Source organism: Miscanthus floridulus, chromosome 18 (genome assembly GCF_019320115.1).
Source record: "Miscanthus floridulus cultivar M001 chromosome 18, ASM1932011v1, whole genome shotgun sequence".
In the NCBI taxonomy this organism is placed as follows: domain Eukaryota; kingdom Viridiplantae; phylum Streptophyta; class Magnoliopsida; order Poales; family Poaceae; genus Miscanthus; species Miscanthus floridulus.
This window is the reverse complement of record NC_089597.1, coordinates 16,754,071-16,773,721: the sequence shown is the minus strand read 5'-3', so window position 1 is coordinate 16,773,721 and position 19,651 is coordinate 16,754,071. Positions and strand designations below refer to the sequence as shown.

Below are 19,651 nucleotides of genomic sequence, written 5' to 3'. Positions count from 1 at the left end.
CCCAAATGTTTGTGTATACCGGGGTTAGCTATGGGCCGAAAACATGAAAAGTCTACAATCCCTCACCGGTCGGGCCCATATTTTTTCTTCCTTTCCCTGCTCCCCCCCTCCATTCCAACCGACCTTACCTCCTTACCTTCTCCAACTTTACAAAGCCGGCCCAGCCCAGCCCAGGTCGAAGAGGCAACACGCGCTCTGCCTCTCGAATCTCTCCGACCGACCCCGAGGGGCACCGGTCGGTCGCCGCCGGCGCTGCGGCCGCGAGGAACTTGCGTGGTGCGACACGCCCGGCTGCTTGGGCAACTCGGCGGAGCAGGCGGCAGGCTACCGCCGGCTGCTCTTCTAAGTTGGAACCTCTTCCGACGGGGGGTCAGGTCTCAGCTGATTGGGGATCCGGCACCGCATCGCCAGGAGGGGACAGTCAGCCATGGCAGCGAGGCAGCCGCCGCCTTCGTCCGCCTCCGCGCCCGCGGCGGGGCTCTCCATGAAGGAGTACCTCAAGAGGTACCAGTTGGGCCCGGGCGCTGACGGCGACCAGAAGAAGGCGAAGAAGAAGACGAAGAAGAAGCCCAAGCCAGCCGCCGGCGGAGGCGGGGTGCTCATCGTCGACGAGGACCCCGTGTGGCAGAAGCCCGTGCAGGTGGACGAGGAGCCCGCGTCGTCAGGTGCGTTGCCCTCTTGAACCCCCGAAACCCTAAATCGTAGCGCGAGTTTTGGATGGATTGGTGGTGAGATTTCTGAATTGCGGTCGCTCTCGTGGTTGCAGGTGACGAGAAGCCTCTGGTTGACGAGGATATCGAGGTCAAGCGGATGCGTCGCCTGGAGGCAATACGCACGGCGAGGCCATACAATGCTATTGCCGAGGACGGCAGCGGGTGGGTTACCGTGGCCGCCCCGGAGGAGCAGGGCGGTGGGTCCACCTGCCAGCGCAGGAACAACACGCCGTCGCCAGAGCGGAGAGGTGCTACGAGGGAGGACCTTTCTCCTGTGCGGCGGAGGCAGCGGCGTGACACGCCCTCGCCTGTGCAGGGTGATGCTGCTGGCAAGGATTTTTCACCACCGAGGCAGAGGCGGAGGCGCCAGGACACGCCATCACCAAAGGGCAGTGGTGCAGGGGACCAGGATGATATGTCACCACCACGGAAGTCTAGGCGGAAAAAAGACCCTTCGCCGCCAAGGAAGGGTGCTCGTCATATCTCTGAGGAGCCCCAGGATACCTCGCCACCCAGGAGGCGCACGAGACATGATTCAGAGGAGCCCCAGGACATCTCGCCACCAAGGAGGCGTGTGAGACATGATTCGATGGAGTCTGAAGACATTTCTCCACCTCGGCGACAGACACGGCATGACTCAGAGGAGCCCGAAGACATCTCACCACCACGGAGGAGGAAGCACCAGGACCCTGATGATGATTTGTCACCCCCAAGAAGAAATAATTTGGGGCAAAGTCGCAAATCTGCATCAGATGAGTTATCTCCACGTAAGAAGAGAGACATCTCTCCCTCAAGGAAGAGTAAAAAGGAAGGAGCCTCAAAACAGGTGAGGAAAGCTGGACTGATGACAGCAGAGGAAGTTAAAGAGGACATAAGAAAGATTAAGGAGGCTGAGATGGTTAAGTGAGTGACAACTTCACATCTTGGAACAGAGATGCTTGCCCATTGATTTAGATTTGTAATATATTTATTTGTCATTTTGTTATTAGGTTTGCGTCACAGGATCCTTCGCTGGTTGGGAAAGGGGCAAAAGCAGTATTCAGAGATAAGGAAGGTAGGATGAATGCATTATGCACATTGTACAGCTTGTATTGGCTGTTTACCCATATAATCATTCTAGTTTCTTATGCTACCATTGTTTTGTTGTTTTCCAGGAAGACGGATAAGTGAAGAAGAAATGCGCAAGGCAAAGGAACCTGAGAAGCCAAAGGTAGATAGATATTCTTCTTGATTTTCTATTTTCTAGTCTTATGTTTCTTGTCCTCTCTCTGAAATATTCTGTAGTTAGTTGAATTGCAATTCGCAAATATGGCTCAGTTTATAGATTGGAAACAACTTCTTCTGCAACTCTCTTGAACCCTGACATTGTGTAAATTAGGACATAGTTCTTGTTTTTTTTTTTCCTGAAAATCAATTAATAAGTATGTCATGAAACTTCTTTCTTTCTGCCTGTGTCATGAAGTGGAATTTTCTCTAAGCACCAAATGGTCAACTTTCATATGAGTAGGATGTACAACAATCAACAGGACACCAAATTACTGACCAATTAGCTTATTGTCAACAGCTACCCACACTTATAGTACCTATTAGTGTTAACAGTCAAAACAGATTGAAGGCTTATGACTGCAAATTTATCCTCTCTGGTACTTGTATTGTAACTATCTGTCCAAAAACTCCTTTTAGCTAATGGCCCATGTTGTACTTATTGGCAGGAAATACATATAGAATGGGGTAAAGGGTTGGTTCAGAAACGAGAAGCTGAGGCTAGATTAAAAGAGATTCAAGCTGAGAAGAAAAAACCTTTTGCTCGAACAAGGTACTTAGGATATGGTGCCTATTTTTCTTTCCTCTACTCTTTGTCCAATTGAATGTGAATCTAACCTTCTCTTGCGTGCATTTGATGTTGAACTTTTTCTGCTTGCAGGGATGACCCTGAGCTTGACAATATGCTAAAAGAAAGAATCCGATGGGGTGATCCTATGGCTCATCTAGTCAAGGTAACTGCACTGCTGCAGTATTTGATTTTGAGTGGCTTGGTTCAATCTGTCAACACTTCGTCTATTTGTTTGTGGATAATGGCTGATATGTGTGCTAATGCATTGCAGCGGAAAGATCCAGAATTTATTTTGGAAGACTTGGGAGATGATGAAAAGATGAAAGAATCTGGCTTCATAGTACCCCAAAATGTACCTCCTCACAGCTGGCTGAAACGTGGAGTGGATGCTCCTCCAAACCGCTATGGCATAAAACCTGGTCGTCATTGGGACGGCGTGGATCGCAGTAATGGTATGTTCCTTGCAATGTCACTATCAACTTTATCTTATAGCCTCATGCAGCATGTGAGTGGTAAAAGAAGATTACTGGGGTTTGAATATCATTACCATGTGTATATGCAGGCTTGTATCACAGTAGTTTAGGATTCACGTTGTGCTTCTGTGGAGATTTTGCATGATGTTTCTTTTAAGAGATTCTAGTGTATTGGTTGCATATATAGATTAGGCCTGTTCAACCATGGTTTAAGCTGGTTTTGGGGACCAGCGCCGATCAAACTGTTTGTTGCCGGGTTAGACGGTTGGTTTTGCGGGTTGAACAGTTTAAGCCCAGTCGTCTCCTTCCTCGAGCACATGCACGGGCTGTCACACGATGCTGACTGTCCGAGAGGTCACTGTTGGCTTCTCTGTGCGTGTGGTGGCTTCGCTGGCTGGGCTTGAACACTGGTCATCACCAATTTCTGGTCGACACCGCAGAAAAGCAGCTGCAATTAATGAGTCCAAAAGGCTTCACTTCTCGTTCCTGCACTTTGCTGCGATGCCCCTTTCCTCACTATGGCATCGCAAGTAGTTAACAAACTCCTTCCCACATTGTTTTGATCCTCTATATGCCTTCATTAATTCCTCCCAGTTTGTGTTTCGGCGATCATTGTGTGTTCAGAGATGGAGGGCATGGTTTCGTTGGTTCACTTGCAAACCAGGCAAACCCGTACGAAACTGTATATATGGTTTGGTCTGGACTCTGTACTGGTTCTGCAGGTTGAGCAGTTTCGCACCAAACTGCGAACAGGGCTAATATGGATTAGTCATTTGTCTGTGACAAAAGGAGAAAGCTCATCGTTTTAACCTGCCCAACAACTAATAGTCATGTGCCTGGTTTCTGTTTCCTCACGCAATTAATCAGTTTGTTCATTTTCATATCAACTAGCTTGTATAATTGTATATCCACTGGGTTTTTCTGAGCTTGGCAGAATATGCCATCTAGCCATGTGTCCATATAAGAAATGTGGTTTCGAGCTTAACACAATGTGCATTCTCATTAGTGCGAATTTCATTGGGTAGAGTAACCTGAGAGCCCGTTTACAATTGTTGTCAGAATATTAAATTTCAAGCAAGAAATGTCTGGATGAACATGGTTGGGAAGCATAAGATAAACTCTGAAAATACTTGCTATCAGTTTGCAGGGCATATCTTGCTTGTTGTGTGCTTTCAAAATTTTTATCCTTCTGGACAGTTTGTAAATCTGGTAGCTGGTTATAATTTCACCTCCATTTTTTGTCTCCAGGATTTGAGAAGGACATGTTCAAGCTGAAGAACGAGAAGCAAGCAATGGAGCAAGAAGCCTATCTTTGGTCTGTCTCAGATATGTGAGCCCAACTGCTGTTCCTTACGAGAGGACTACTGTGGTCTAAAGGAAGAACCAATGGAGACTTTTCACACGATTTTTTTTTCTTACACCAAATGACATCATTAGTTAACGTGCTGGTAGCTTGAATATTTTTTCCCCTGGAAAGCTCGATAAAGCTGCATTACGTATTTGTTGGAAATCTCAAATCTGTTACTGCTTGTACCCTTTGTCATCCTTCACATTTTGTAATTTTGTAATATAGACGAACGTACTGAAAAAAGCGCAGGTTTTGGAGTAGTTCAAAAGTTGAGATTTTACTCGCCCTGTTCGACTCGGCTGATAAACTGGCTGATGTTGTTTTGTTATGAGAGAAAAATACTGTATCATGGATAATAAGCATGGTTGATAAGTTCAAGCGAATAGAGCTGATAAGTTCAAGCGTACCGTCACTTTTCTGGTTTCCATGTGTATAGCTTGTCTGAGCAGCTGTCGCTGACTCACTGTTTAAATTATGGAATACAGATATATGTTCATGCGTTGCATAGGGGTTAGATTTTTTTTTTATTAAACCTCAGATGTGGACGCGTGAGCCGGTCTTCGTATTAAAACCATGTAGTTCGTGGACACGTGAGCTCTTAGGACTTTGTCAGACACGGCCACATGGATTCGGAACCATGTAGGACACGGATACGTGACTTCTGGGTGAAGGATAATTCGTATCAGACACGTACGTGTGAGGAGGGTTTGAGATTTGGTATCACCGGATAGATGATTTTAGAGTCTGTTTTAGGTGTACTAGATAAATGCCCGTACATTGTTTGGGAAAAACAGTGCCACAACGATGTAATTATGAACGTATGTTTTACTGTTATAAAAAAAGAAGCGCGTACCGTGTGGTGGCCCGTTCCGTCCTAAAATCGCTCAAAGGAAGGTTTCTGATCGATGGCGCAGGGCGACGACGCACGGGAGCAGATGATTCAAGTCCCCTCCTCGAGTGCTCGTGGAGCTCATCGCGATTATGACCGCTGCGCCACCGAACACGGGGACTGTTAAGATCCGATCTGCCGCACCGAAACCTCCCGCCGATGATTTTTGGCGCGCGCGGGAGTGCGGGACGCAAACAAGGCTGCGTCGTCCGATTATTTTTGGCGCGTGCGGGAGTGCGGGACGGAAACAAGGCTGCGTCGTTCGGCCAGACTGGAGCAATCGACAGGCAATAATATTTTTCAAGGCCCAGCACTCGAAGGCTGGACGCTTTTATCGCGAATGGGCCCGAAGTTTTGATATTGGATCACAAGCTGACCTAAATGGACTGTTTCTTCTGATATTTTGATACATGCACATCACATGCTGCTGACATCAGCGTTAATACCAAGACTTTTGATACTTAAAAAAGCTATAGTTGTTAAATCGAGCATCTAAATTAAATTTCAATCACACCATGATGTTCCTTGCAATAAATCCTTCAAAATAAGATCCCACATAGATATATTTAGATGAAATTTTAGGAACGAACATTTATCTCATGAAGACAGAATATTTTCTTTTATTTACTGAGTATAGGCAATATTCTAGGTTTAGAAAACAATGCTCCGTCTTCATAAAAAAATGTTCTCGGCTTAGGATGACGGTATTTTAGTTACAGGTTCATGCAATTGGCATTACAACATCCGTAAAAATAAAAAATAATAACAAAAACTATGAACACATATATAAACAGTAGATAAATAAATACCACAACATAAATAAAAATAATAAAATCTAGAGCAAAATTGAGGTGCGAGTTTAGGGGGTGCCTAGCGTTCGACCTAGTAGAAGGAAACCATCCGCCGACCACCTTTAGATTTTTTCGCGTCGCGCGCACTTACGGTCGCCGGCGCGCTTCTGGCCCAGCGAGGCTTGCGGCGATCTGGGCCATCCCGTTCGCTCTAGCCCAGCTTGTCTTTGCACTTCCGCGTTCGCACGCTCTGGTCCAATAAAAAATATAAGCAGAGGGAATATACGTAGGAAAAATTATACGTAGGAGGGGTCAAACCCAAGACCTTGCCATGTGAAAGTCATTACCCACCACTAGATCACTTAGATGTTTTGTTCTAGTAATCAAATATAGCACATGGAATATGAAGAACGCTACGTAATAAAAGGAAACAAAATAAAAATATAAAGGAAAGAATGAAAAAATATAATAATCAAAAGTCATCACGTATATACTAAATATAAAATATAAATATCACATGTATATCATTGGATATAGAAAATAAAAACATGAAAAAGAAAAAGAATGAATTAGAGTAAAATAAAGAAGAATAAAAATTTGTAATAAAAAATAAAATAAAAATGTTATGAATAATATAGAAATATAATAGACTACTCAAGTAGAAAATAAAATTGATAAAAAAAAGTTGAACAAAAATAAAGGGAAACAAGCCCACTAAATAAAAGGAAAATAACAGAGAACATCACACAGATACTATTGATCAACTTAAAATATATCACAGAACATCTTATGAACATTGTAGAACATCACGTGTACACTACGTGAACATCACAAAATTATATCATAGAAAATCACATATATACTATGTAAACATCACATGCATACTGCATGGACCTCACAAAATACATCATAGAACATCACATATATACTATGTGAACATGACAAAATAAATCATAGAACATCATAAAATATATTGTAGAACATCACATGTATACTACGCGAACATCACGTGTGTTTAGAAAAAAAGCAAAAGATAAAATTATTAGAGTAATTAAATATATTAAAATAATAGAAATAGAAATGTAAACATAAATAACAAATGCTAAATAAGTAAAAAAGTAAATAAATAACTTAAATAAGAAAAGAAAATAAAAAAAACTAAAGCAAGAACACCATATGTATACGACGTGAACATCACAAAATATATCGTAGAACATCACATGTATACTGTATAAACATCACAAAATACACCATAGAGCAATCAATATATACTACGTGAACATTACAAAATACATAATATAACATCATAGAAAACATTCATAGAACATCACATGTATAACACGTGAACATAAAAGAATCATAGAACATCGCATTATACAATATGAACATTAAAAAAATATCACAGAACATAACGTTATATATCATGTGAATATCAGAAAAAAATATCTTAGAACATCACATCTATACTATATGAACATAGCATCTCATGAAATATAGAAAATAAAAAAACATAAAAATAATTAAGCAATGTAGAATAGAAAAATGGAAAATAAAAAATCTATAGATTTCATAAAGACAAAAGAGAAAAGAAAAAAGAAAGAAATACAAAAAATAATACAATATAAAAATAAAATAAAATAAAACAAACAAAATAAATAATTATAGTAAAGCAGTAATACTATAAAAATGAATAGAATAATGAAAATCACATGAAACAAAAAAATGAATTGAAGAAAGGAAATAAAAATAATAAGAAAAGTAAAGAAAAGAAAATAAAATAAAAAAGAAACATAAAAATGGAAAATAAGAAGAAAAATAAAAAATCACATAAAACAAAAAAATAAATATAAATAAAAAATAAAGCATAAAAAGAAAAAGAGAAAAGAAAAGAAAAAAAGAAAACAAAATAAAATAAAAAGAAAATAAATAAAAAACATACGTACATACCTACGCTGGGAAATCAAAACCAACGCGTGCATGTGGGCCGCGCGAGCTCCCGTCCGCACAACCATCGCGTGGGAAAAGTCATCGACGAAAGGTTCCCGTCCAAGTGTTGGGATGAAAAGAAAAAATAATTAAGATAAAAAATCGAAAAATAAAAAATAAAAAAAATCTATAGAAAATATAAAGAGAAAAAAGAAAAGAAAAAAGAAAGAAGTATAAAAAAGTAAAAAATATGACGGGTTCATAATCTGGGGTCCCTAATGGGCCCGCTTCCCAGCAAAAGCTCAGCCCAGTAGATGGCATTACAGACGACGCGCAACTCCTGGGCCGACCAAAATACCTAACGACAAACCGAAAGAGTGATCCAGTCTCCGACCGGAAGGACTCCAACTCCGACCGGCTTCTCCGGGCGGAAGGCCTGGCTAAGGAGGGGACAACGCTCGCTTCGATTCCGACCCGCTTCTCCAACCGGAAGGCCTGGCCAAGGAGGAGACGACGCTCGCTTTCTGACTCTAGCTCGCTTCTTCAACCGGAAGTACACTGAACCTCTACTTACAGCTCTTTCTTTGACCGACGCGGTCAGAGCCAACTGAGAACGATCGAACGGGGACGCCCGCTCGGTGAGGACCCAAAAAATCAGGCGGAGTAGATAAGGTGAGGCACTCAAGTCAACCGCAATACCAAAGACCGTATCCTGCACACCTATAGGACAGTACTGACAGGCCATGCTAGAAAGGTGCTTTACGACCTTTTAGATATGTCAGAACACAAACAGTGTCGTAGGCATCGACATTTGCCCTATAGTATGGTAGGCACCGATATTTGCCATACCAAAAGAACACGATGGAGCCTACCACATGCATCTGGGCATCAATAGTTTTATAGGCACTGACAAACTGTCTTGTACACGATGGTGTGCGCAACAAGACTAGATAGCACACACACTCTCTTTCTCTCACTCTCTCTCTCACTTGTAAGGCCATTCCCTTTATCTATAAAAGGGAATACGCCCTCTCCCAATAACGGACGAACAACAGATGGATTATTCTGACTCACTCTCTGCTAGCTTTAGACATTCTAAAGCTACACAGAGCATACGTTCTAATACTTAGCGTATGTAGGAGCTCCCGTCACTCTTGGCTCTTTAGTCCAGAGTTCGAACGGACCTCTGACACCCCCAATCTTATTCCCACTTGTTTGTAACCCCATAGCAAACTTCGATCACCTAGGCTTAGGAATAAAGTCACTGATCGACTTAAACTAGACATAGGGCACGTTGCCTGAACCAGTATAAACCCTATGTTATTGAGTACTAGGTCACATTCGATCACAACATACGACAAAAATGATAAATATTTACTTGTTGGTCACTTTTCGCACCGACAGTTAGCGCCGTCCGTGGGGAGGACACCGTACGTTCACACTTTAGGTCGTCGGATGGCCCACCTTTCCACCATCTTCGGCATGATGGGCTCAAGTGATACGACTCGCTTCAGCATGCTGGAGTTTCTCATGCTCCCACCTATTGGGATGTGGGTTCCTCCTATCTTCGAGCCATCCTAGGCCTTCCTCTTTGGAAGCATAGACTTCGTCACTGACCGGCTCGGCATGCTTCACCTCTATGAGGAGGCACTTGTCCCAGCGCCCATCGGAGGAGGAGCGCCCTCCATCCACTCCGAGCTACCCGGCGACCTCAACGATGAGGCGCCTACGCTCCGCTTCGAGTCCACGCTGGGCTCAAACCCCACTGTGAGTAACATACATATTGTTCTGAACTCACTATTTAATATCTTCCACCGATTCTCTGGAGGGACCCCATTGTCCCCACTATGACCGCCATGCAATCAGTTCCCCTATGGCCTCGCATCCCCCGCGAACGCGTACGCGTGGGGGCTCCAAAAGATGCTGACGCCGCCCCCTCTCACATTCGAATTCGTGGGGATGGCGGACTACGCTCCTGCCTCTTTCCATGACCACGTGGATGACGAGGTCGAAAGCGACGGCTCCAACATCAACGACGTCGTGGCACCTAGCCACCCTCTATCCCAAGAGTGCGCTATGGCAGATGCTCTAGGACAGCCACCGATGGTAGCAGAGTCCCTATAGACTCACACCCCTTCGGACCCTCGTGTGGAGGCCCTCGTGCGTGCATAGGAGCACGGTGAGGAGCCAGTCACCACCTGTGCCAGCGCGCTCAACGCAGCACGCCGCACCACGAGCGCATAACCCGGTGAGCAGCGTTCAGGGTCACGCCTGCCAGGTCTAGCACAACATCATGGACGGGGGGAACGATCCCCATTGTTCACTCGGGCTAGCCAGAACATCGCCGCTATGGCGATGCTTCTGTGCGGCCTTCTAGAGCTTGTCGACCCCTAGGCGCGTAGCTCTTCGCCTATTGAACGGCGATGGTTTCCACCGGAACCTCTAGGCGCTGGTGGAAACCATCGTCGTTCAATAGGCAGAGAGCAACGCGTCGCAACACTAACTCACGGCCTCTCTCCCCACCGGGGGAATGGGGGCGCACCAGTTGAATCACTCCATCCACTCACCACCATAGTCACCAGGCGTGGAATAGGAGGCTGTAGCTACACCATGGCCTAACCCGGTGCCCACTCCACACTGACCGCCTGTGCGTGAATGGCTCGGGCTAAACCAAGATGCTCGCAGCATCATCAACAATCGGCGTCAAGCCCGGTGTGATGGTGACTTTTATCAAGGGGCGGTGAGAGCAGGCAGCACAGGCCCTAGCCGGACCAACGAGGGCAATGAGGAAACGCACCCCAGGCATGGTCGCCGACCGGACGATCAGAGTCCTAGCCCGGATGGCCTGAGACCATGGGCCTTTGGCCGTCGCATCCAGAGAGTGTTGTTCCCACAACGCTTTCGATCGCCTACCAACATCGCCAAATATACTAGGGAGATGAATCCTGGTTTATGGCTCAAAGACTTCTGGCTCGTCTGCCGAGCCAAAGGAGTGGATGATGACCACTTCATCATTTAATACCTCCCCATCTATGTGGGGGAAGATGTTTGAGCATGGCTTGAATTCCTCCAGCAAGATAGCATCCGCGACTGGACGGATCTCAAGAGGATCTTCATCGGGAATTTCTAGTGGACGTACGTCCGCCCTGGTAATTCCTAGGACATCAATAGCTACCAGCAGGAGCCCAACATGTCCCTATGGGATTACATCCATAGGTTCTTGAAATGATGCAACTCCCTTCCTGATGTTGTTATCGTGGATGTCATCAGTGTGTTCCTCTCTAGGACAACCTGTTAGTCTCTGATTCACAAGCTCGTCTGTCTAAAGCCTTAGACCACATTGCCATGAACCATGCCTCCAGTGAGGAGGCGGTCGAAGTGATCTTTAGTGGAGGCTAGGACAAGGGCAAGGCCAAGCATGAGGACCAAGACGACGTCACCTCCACACAAAGGGGCAAAAAGAACAAGAAGGATCGACACCAATCGACCAACTTCGCTTTGGTCACCGTGACCGATCATGCGGGCAAGTAGCCCTAGCAGGGCTAGCTTAACCACTTTGACAAACTCATGGAGAGTCCATGCACCAACCATGCCTACCCCATCAAGCACCTCTACAAGGACTATGAACTCCTCAAGCGCTTTCTACGATAGGCCGATGGGCCAAAAGAAGGAAAGGGCAAGGAGGCTGCGGCCAAGAAAGGAAGCGTGGCAGGCAAGGATGGGGACAACTTTCCTGATCTCGAGGAATGCCTCATGATCTTAGGGAGATCTGATGCCATCTACTCCAAGCGCTAGCATAAAGTGCGCTACAGAGAGGCATGCGTCGCTGAAACGGCCATCCCCTCCTTCCTTAGCTGGTCAGAATCTCTAATCACTTTTGATCAGAGGGACCATCCTTCCCACATCACCAGACCAATTCGCTATTCGCCCATCATCGACCCCATTGTCCGCAAGAAACACCTCACCAAGGTGTTGATGGATGGAGGCTGTGGCCTCAACATCCTCTACATCGACACCCTCGATGCCATGCGCATCCCCTAGTCGGAGCTCCGCCCAGTGAGCTCTCCCTTCCACGGTGTGATCCTAGGAACATAGGCATACCCGCTCGAGCAGATTGACCTACCCATCACGTTTGGTGACCGAGCCAACTTCTGCTCAAAGGTCCTCACCTTTGAGGTGGTGGACTTCCTAGGGTCCGACCATGCCATCTTGGGGTGGCCATGCTACACCAAGTTCATGGTGATCCCCAACTACACCTACCTCAAGTTAAAGATGCTATGACCAAACGATATCATCACTATGGGTAGCACCTTTTCACATGCTTACACGTGCGACCACAAGCATTATGAGCTCGCCACTACTGTCATCAACTCAGTCGAGCTCCCTTGACTCAAAGAATCATCGACCCTAGTAGTCCCGGACTACAACAAGCCAACCTCCTTGACTGCCTTCCACCCACTTAAGGAAACTAAGGCAATGGGAATCGACCCCACCGACCCAACCAAGACGGTGTGGATCGGGACCTAGCTCCCAGCTAAATATGAATGCAAGCTTGCCGACTTTTGATGCGCCAATCATGATGTCTTCGCATGGAATCCTTCTGACATGCCAGGCATACAATAGGAGGTCACCAAGCACGCACTACGCCTTGTCCCGGGCTCAAAGCCCACCAAGCAACGCCTGTGTCGCTTTGACAACAAGAGGCACAGGGCCATAGGTGAGGAGGTCACCAAACTCCTGGCAGCCGGATTCATCAAGGAGGTATACCACTCCAACTGGCTTACCAATCCTGTTCTTATTAAAAAGAAGACTGGGAAATAGAGAATGTGCGTTGATTATACTGGCCTCAATAAGGCGTGTCCAAAGGACCATTTTCCTTTGCCATGCATAGACCAGATAGTCGACTCCACCTCGGGATGCGAAATCATCTCCTTTCTGGATGCCCACTCAGGCTATCACTAGATCACGATGAAAGAGTTCAACTAGCTCGCGACCTCATTCAACACCTCGTATGGTTCGTACTATTATGTAACCATGCCTTTTGATCTAAAGAAGGCTGGCGCCACCTATCAACGGTGCATGCAGCAATGCTTCACCGATCAAATCAACCCGCTCGACCAGCCTGACCAAGTTGAGCGGCCAAAACCAACAATCATCGTCTATGTTGATGACATAGTGGTCAAAACAGCTCAAGCTTGCGACCTGATCGCAAACTTGGCCGCAATGTTCATGAATCTCCAAAGGTTCAACATCAAATTGAATCCTGAAAAATGTGTTTTGGGGTTCCAAAGGGGAAGCTACTTGGATACATCATGTCCGAATGCGGCATTGAGGCCAACCCCAAAAAAATCACGGCCATCTCCAACATAGGCCCTATATGCAATGTCAAGGGCATACAAAGGCTCACCGGCTGTTTGGCCGCCCTGAGCCGATTCATCTCCTAGCTAGGTGAGCAGGGGATGCCTCTCTACAAGCTTCTCAAAAAGATAGGCGCGTTCGCCTGGACTAAGGAAGCACAACAGGCTTTGGAGAGCCTCAAAACATCACTAATGTTGGCCCCAATCCTCGTCGCTCATGAACGGGGAGAACCCCTCCTCCTCTATGTCGTGGCAAGCAACCATATGGTGAGCGCCGCCCTAGTCATCGAAAGAGAGGAGCCAGGACACCACCTTAAGGTCCAACGACCCGTATACTTCATCGGGGAGGTACTCACTGACACCAAGGTTCGGTACCCCCAAGTGTAGAAACTTCTATACACCGTGCTGATGGTGACCCGGAAGCTCCTACACTACTTCACCGACCACAAGGTCTTGGTCATCACTTCATACCTGCTAGGAGACATTGTCCGCAACCGTGATGCCGTAGGACGGATCTCCAAGTGGGCACTCAAACTAATGGGCCACGACATCAGGTATATCCACCACACCGCCATTAAGTCTTAGGCTCTCATGGATTTTGTCGCCAAATGGACAAAGGTCCAGCTACCGACCCCAGACATCACCCATGAGTACTAGACGATGTACTTTGATGGGTCCAAAATGGCGCCTGGCTCAAGGGCTAGAGTGGTTCTAATCTCCCTAGATGGGAGTAGGCTCCACTACGTGATCTGCCTCCACTTTTTGGCCTCAAACAACGCCGCAAAATATGAGGTCCTCATCAACGGACTACGTATGGCCATTGAGCTCGGTGCTACGCGGCTCTACGTCTGCGGTGACTCGGAGTTGGTCATTGACCAAGTTATGAAGGAGTCCTCTTACAAAAGCCCCCTTATGGTAGCATACTACCAAGAGGTGTGCAAGCTCTAGGACAAATTCTAGGGGATCGAACTACATCATGTCCCCCGAAAGGACAACGATGTCGCCGATTTTCTTGTAAAATTGGCTATCAGGCGGGTTTTGTCTCCAGATGGGGTCTTCATCAATGACCTTCATGAGCCGTCCGCCTACATCCTAGAAGGTCTGATCCAAACACACCCCGATGCCAACCTAGCGCTCGGGGGCTCCGACCTTGGTGCCTCCATGACGACGACGCCCACCAACATCGCCGTGGTAGCACTTGATCAAATCAACTGCGAGCGCCGCTACTAGCCTGCCTCTTCGAGGAGGCTCTCCCACCTGAAAGGACTAAAGTGCAATGGATCACTGGATGCGCCAAGATGTTCATCACATTCAGTAACGAACTTTACAAGCGAAGTCCATCAGGAATACTCATGAAGTGCATCCCTACCGACCAAGGGAAACAGCTATTCCTCGAGGTCCATGCAGGAATCTACGAACATCCCATGGCCCCGACGTTGCTGGTTAGAAAAGCCTTCTGATAAGGTTTTTACTGGCCCACTGCACTACGAGAGGCAGAGGAGGTCATCCACGGGTGTGAGGGATGCCAATTCTACACTCAGCAAACTCATTTGCTAGCACAGGAGCTCCAAACCATCCCCATCACCTAGACATTCACGGTCTGGGGCCTCGATATGGTAGGACCCCTCAAAAAGGGCCCAGGTAGCTTCACTCACCTGCTCGTAGTGGTGGATAAATTCACCAAGTGGAAAGAGGCAAAGCCCATCACCAACATTCGATCGGAAGAGGCGGTCAAGTTCTTTCTCGACATCATCTACTATTTTGGTGTTCCTAACTGTATCATCACTGACTATGGAACTAACTTCATTGGGAAGAAGTTCTTAGACTTCTATGGTGGATACAACATCAGGATCGACTGGGCCTTGGTCGGACATCCATGAACTAACGGTCAGGTCGAGCGGGCCAATGGCATAGTCCTCCAAGGACTCAAGCCATGCATCTTTGACCTTGACCCTGCGGCTCGTGGGTGGAGGTTCTACCTCTGGCCTGGCCATGTCACCTCCCAACACCTCCTGCTCCGACCAGGAGGGCGAGTCGTGCGTCCCTCCACCAAGCAAGACAGGGAGCCTGGTCTCCCTCCTCTCTTCCACCACAGCTAGTGTAGGAGGGATCGCAAGGGTCACCTATGACCCAGCCTCCACCATCGCCATGGGGATTGCCCCCATCACCACCGCTGTCGCCGTCGTCGTGCTCATGATCGCCTGAGAGGGCGCAACCCCCAGAAGGGAAGGTCTTACCGCCGCCAGCCTGCTTTCCCCGCCGCTCATCACAACTCATTGCAGGCTGGATCTCCACTCCTCCCGCACGGGAGGCATGGCGATGCTCAATCCCGTCAGTCCTTGGCCGCTGTAAAAAAAGTAGAGGTCAGTTGTGCTAAAAAACTCAACTATGAGATCAAAAGTAACATAGGTACATACCTAGACGAAAGGGACAGGGCCCTAAAGCCCCGGCCCACTAGCAATGAGCCTGATGGACGAGGACCGCTCACGGGTCGCTGTTTACACCAAAATTTGGGAGAGGAACATGGGAATTCGAAGGCTTCCAAGATTATGCCAATTAAGGAATCGATTGCATAAGGATCGGCTCTAGAATCGGATCTCTTTGGATGACGTCAGAAGATAACGATAATAAGCTACGGTTGGCGCCAGGAAACTACAAATCGGACTCTACAAAAAGGAAAAGATTAGGGTCCAAGTTATCTTAAATTAGGAATGTTTTTTTCTATGCCAAAGATTATAATGAGTCATGCTCGAGTAGGATTCATGTTTAGGCTCTGGGTATAAATATTGGACCCCGGCTATTGTAAGAAAACACACAATCAATCAAATATAAGTTACTTACTTTTTTCGGCTTTGGCCACCCCTTAGGAGTAGGAGTAGAGTAGATCCCGGTGAGTTCTTCAGCAAGCAGGACTGCATCGGTCCAACCAACCTCCAGCTTGTCTGTAAGTACCGTTATGGCTTATACTTCTGTTCGTATGGCTGCATCGATCCGGTCGACCTCCACTGTGACTCTAGTATAAGCCAGTTATCGACTCTTGTTTAGTTCAAGTACGGCTGCATCGATCCGATCGACCTTCACTGCTCGAACTAGATTAAGGTCAAGTTATCGGCTCTATCTATGGGTGGCGTTCTTCGGATAGATTCATTAAGTTACCGATATTGTTGATTGCTTTCATATTTTATTCAATTACAGCAATATCACTTCGCCTGATTGGGATTGATCTAGATTGGCCTTATATTATGTTTAACCCATCGTTTATTAATCTAAACTGATCCCATCTGCACCTTAAACGATGAGTTATGTTTTATCGGCTATTTTATGTCAATCTTGAGCATGCATAGTGTGCGGTTAAGGCATGTCTGGTCTTGAGTAGATCTATTAGCTAACGAGAACCGTTCCATGGCCCGTTATCATGGTCTGTGTGATTATGTCTCACACCTCACTGTTAGCACCGTAGAGTGGGGATCGTTATTTGTTAGATCTATTTCTGATAGGGCATGACCTTAACTGTGCGCTATGCCTGAATCGGCTATTTTAGCCAATATCGAGTGTTTTCACGTACAGTTCATGTCATGAGACCGTTGAAGTAAGGATAGATTGAAAGATGTGTTAGCCCCATAATCTTATTATTGTATTACGTCTTGCATGATTCTACCTCATGCCCCACTGATATTAGTAATAAGTTAGGGTTGTCGAATTTATTGCTGTTTCTACGGCCTGCATAATTCTGCCTCATGCCCCACTGGTTATAGCGATAGATGAGATCTAATATGTTCATAGATTTATCTCTATTAAATGGTCAAATTATGATGGGCTGAATTTTCATATAAAAAGGGATTTAGTTACTTGCAGTTATTGGCTTAGCATAAACTGATTAGTGTCGATATCCTATTGCCATTGACTAATATTTGTCTAAATAACGATATTCATCCTGAATGATAACCAATTTTTCTTCCTTAACTCCATGAGCTTTAACTGATTTATTCTTATGAGTATGCTGGAATCGGCTATTTAGTCGATCTCATACCACATCGGCTCTCAGAGCCATACAATCGGGACTGTCTGGCAACACCAGCATGTTCCGCCTTAAATTACTGATTAGCTTTCTCTTCTTGTCAATTGCAGGGTCAAATTGACTGGCATGTTTCAGGAGGAGTGCGTAGGATTAATAATCCCTGTGTTGAAGCTAGGTGGATCTCTAGCTCCATCGAACGAACCCTTCCGGCTTGCTCGTATGCCCTGGCATGAGATGAATTTTTGTGCCGACACACATTCTGGCATGCTCGGTGGGACCCCACAATCATTATGACGGCTCACAATAATAATGACATCCTTATAGTACCTTATGAAGACTTACCCGATGGAGATAAAGATGTCATCAGCAAAGCTATAGAATAATTTCAGAATAAGTGTTTGTTGTCCTACACTAAAACACGTGACAATACAATTGTTCAAAAATATCCGCTACCAAGTGTTTGTTTCTTCACAAAAGCTATAAATAAATCTGTTTATGATGCCATATCAAACCATAATGAAGTTTTCTTGAACACATTCCATAACACCATGAAAGAGGTGTTTTATGGGTTTCTAGTTGATCAGGTTGGACCGGCTTATTACAACATTCCACATCCATCGACTCAAGGGACTAATCAAACTGGTACCAGCCATCAAGAAGCAGCACTAGCTAGTAATGATGATGTCTAAGTAGTTCAGAGTTCATCTGAGCAAGCTCAAGGTACTACTACGAATTAGATACAGTATAATCCTGGATCGTCAGTGCAGCATGTGCAACAGCCGACGGGGCAAGGTTAGAACCAGATGATTAATTTTGGCACATTAGGCCACATACCGTCGTTAGCTCAAAAAATAGCACCATCAATTCAAAGGATCCGTAGAGATATAGATCCTCATGTCTACAATCAGAGACTTCAAACAACAAACTAGCAAAGGACCCAACAGATAGAAATTCCACAGGGGTATCATTATGGCACAGATCATAACACCCTTCATATGATTCTGAATCCAGGGTATCAAGGCACATGGGATTTCAATCCGCAGATGGGTCAGCAGGTGCAGAGAAATCCAAACTCGAATGCTGATGAGTTGTTGCTGAGAGTGACCGAGATGATGAAGAATTAGTTCGGTCTGAAGCCAAAAGGACTAACCTTCGTGTACAAACGCTCATATCCAGAATGGTACGATTTGGTCGCTCTTCCTACAAATTACAGGCTCCTAGAGTTTGCCAAGTTCACTGGCTAAGACAGTACAAGCACAATAGAACATGTCAGTCGGTATTTTACATAATTGGGCGAAGCATCCATTAAAGAGGCCCATCGAGTTCGTTTTTTCTCCTTGTCCCTGTTAGGGCCAGCCTTCACTTGGTTTTCATCACTGCCAGTCAACTCCATTGCCAATTGGACTGCCCTGGAAAAGAAATTTCATACATATTTTTATACTAGGACTAGAGAAAAGAAGATTACCGATTTAACAACTATAAGGCAGAAAACTAATAAATCAGGTACTGAGTTTCTTCAGAGGTTCCGAGAGACTAAAAATTTGCATTAAACTTGGCTGATGATCAGCTAGCTGCTTTGCCCGTTCAAGGGATGCTACCAACATGGAAAGAAAAGCTGTTGGGACAAGAATTTGACAACTTGGGTTAATTGGCTCAACGAGTGACAGCGCTCAATAGCCAGTTCCAGAATATGCGTAGAGATACCTAATTCTAGAAAAGTACCGCAATGGCCGAAGCTTATAATCCATATTCAGTCGATAACAGCTATGAAGATGTAGAAGAAGAGGTTGCCGTGGCTGATTAGAATTGGAGCAAAAAGACAGTAATGGTGCCAAATCCTTGGGAAAGATGAGTCGAGGAGAGCTATGACTTTGACGTCACAAAATTAGACAAGCTCTTCGATTTCTTGCTTGAGAGAGGACATATCAAGTTGCCCGATAATCATGTTATGTTGCCCCCTAATCAGTTGAAGAATAAGAAGTTCTGCAAGTTCCATAATGCTACTTCTCATTCCATTAATGAATGCAGAATTTTCTGGCAGCATATACAGAGGACTATTCAGCAAGGAAGACTCAAATTTGATACGCCTCGGAAAATTAAAGTTGATGATAATCCTTTTCCAGTAGATCAAAACATGGTCGATGCTAGGCTGCTCAAAGGAAAGACTAAGGTCCTGACATCAACCAAATCGAGAGAAGCTGGAACAGTCGATCTCGAGATGCAAATATCGGCTGACGAATACAGAGAAATTAAAAGATGTCGCGACAAGCAAAAGAGCCGATATGAGCAGGGAGAAACGTCA

The 19,651-nt window shown here is 45.7% G+C and overlaps 1 protein-coding gene across 1 annotated transcript; it reads left to right on the top strand.

The window, feature by feature from the left end:
* Positions 1–183: 183 nt before the first annotated feature.
* On the top strand, positions 184–4,774 carry LOC136520362 (uncharacterized). The gene is made up of 8 exons (XM_066513835.1): positions 184–665; positions 767–1,616; positions 1,703–1,767; positions 1,868–1,923; positions 2,426–2,529; positions 2,638–2,710; positions 2,819–2,999; positions 4,269–4,774. The coding sequence occupies exons 1-8, from the start codon at positions 428–430 to the stop codon at positions 4,352–4,354; spliced, it is 1,653 nt and encodes a 550-aa protein (XP_066369932.1). The 5' UTR covers positions 184–427; the 3' UTR covers positions 4,355–4,774.
* The last annotated feature ends 14,877 nt before the right edge of the window (positions 4,775–19,651 follow it).

Bases quoted from the DNA above. Each gene is read 5' to 3' on its own strand.
- LOC136520362 (XM_066513835.1), top strand. From the start codon at position 428: ATGGCAGCGAGGCAGCCGCCGCCTTCGTCCGCCTCCGCGCCCGCGGCG. The intron at 1,924-2,425 runs GTAGATAGATAT...ACTTATTGGCAG, and splicing joins AGGAACCTGAGAAGCCAAAG to GAAATACATATAGAATGGGG. The intron at 2,711-2,818 runs GTAACTGCACTG...AATGCATTGCAG, and splicing joins CTATGGCTCATCTAGTCAAG to CGGAAAGATCCAGAATTTAT.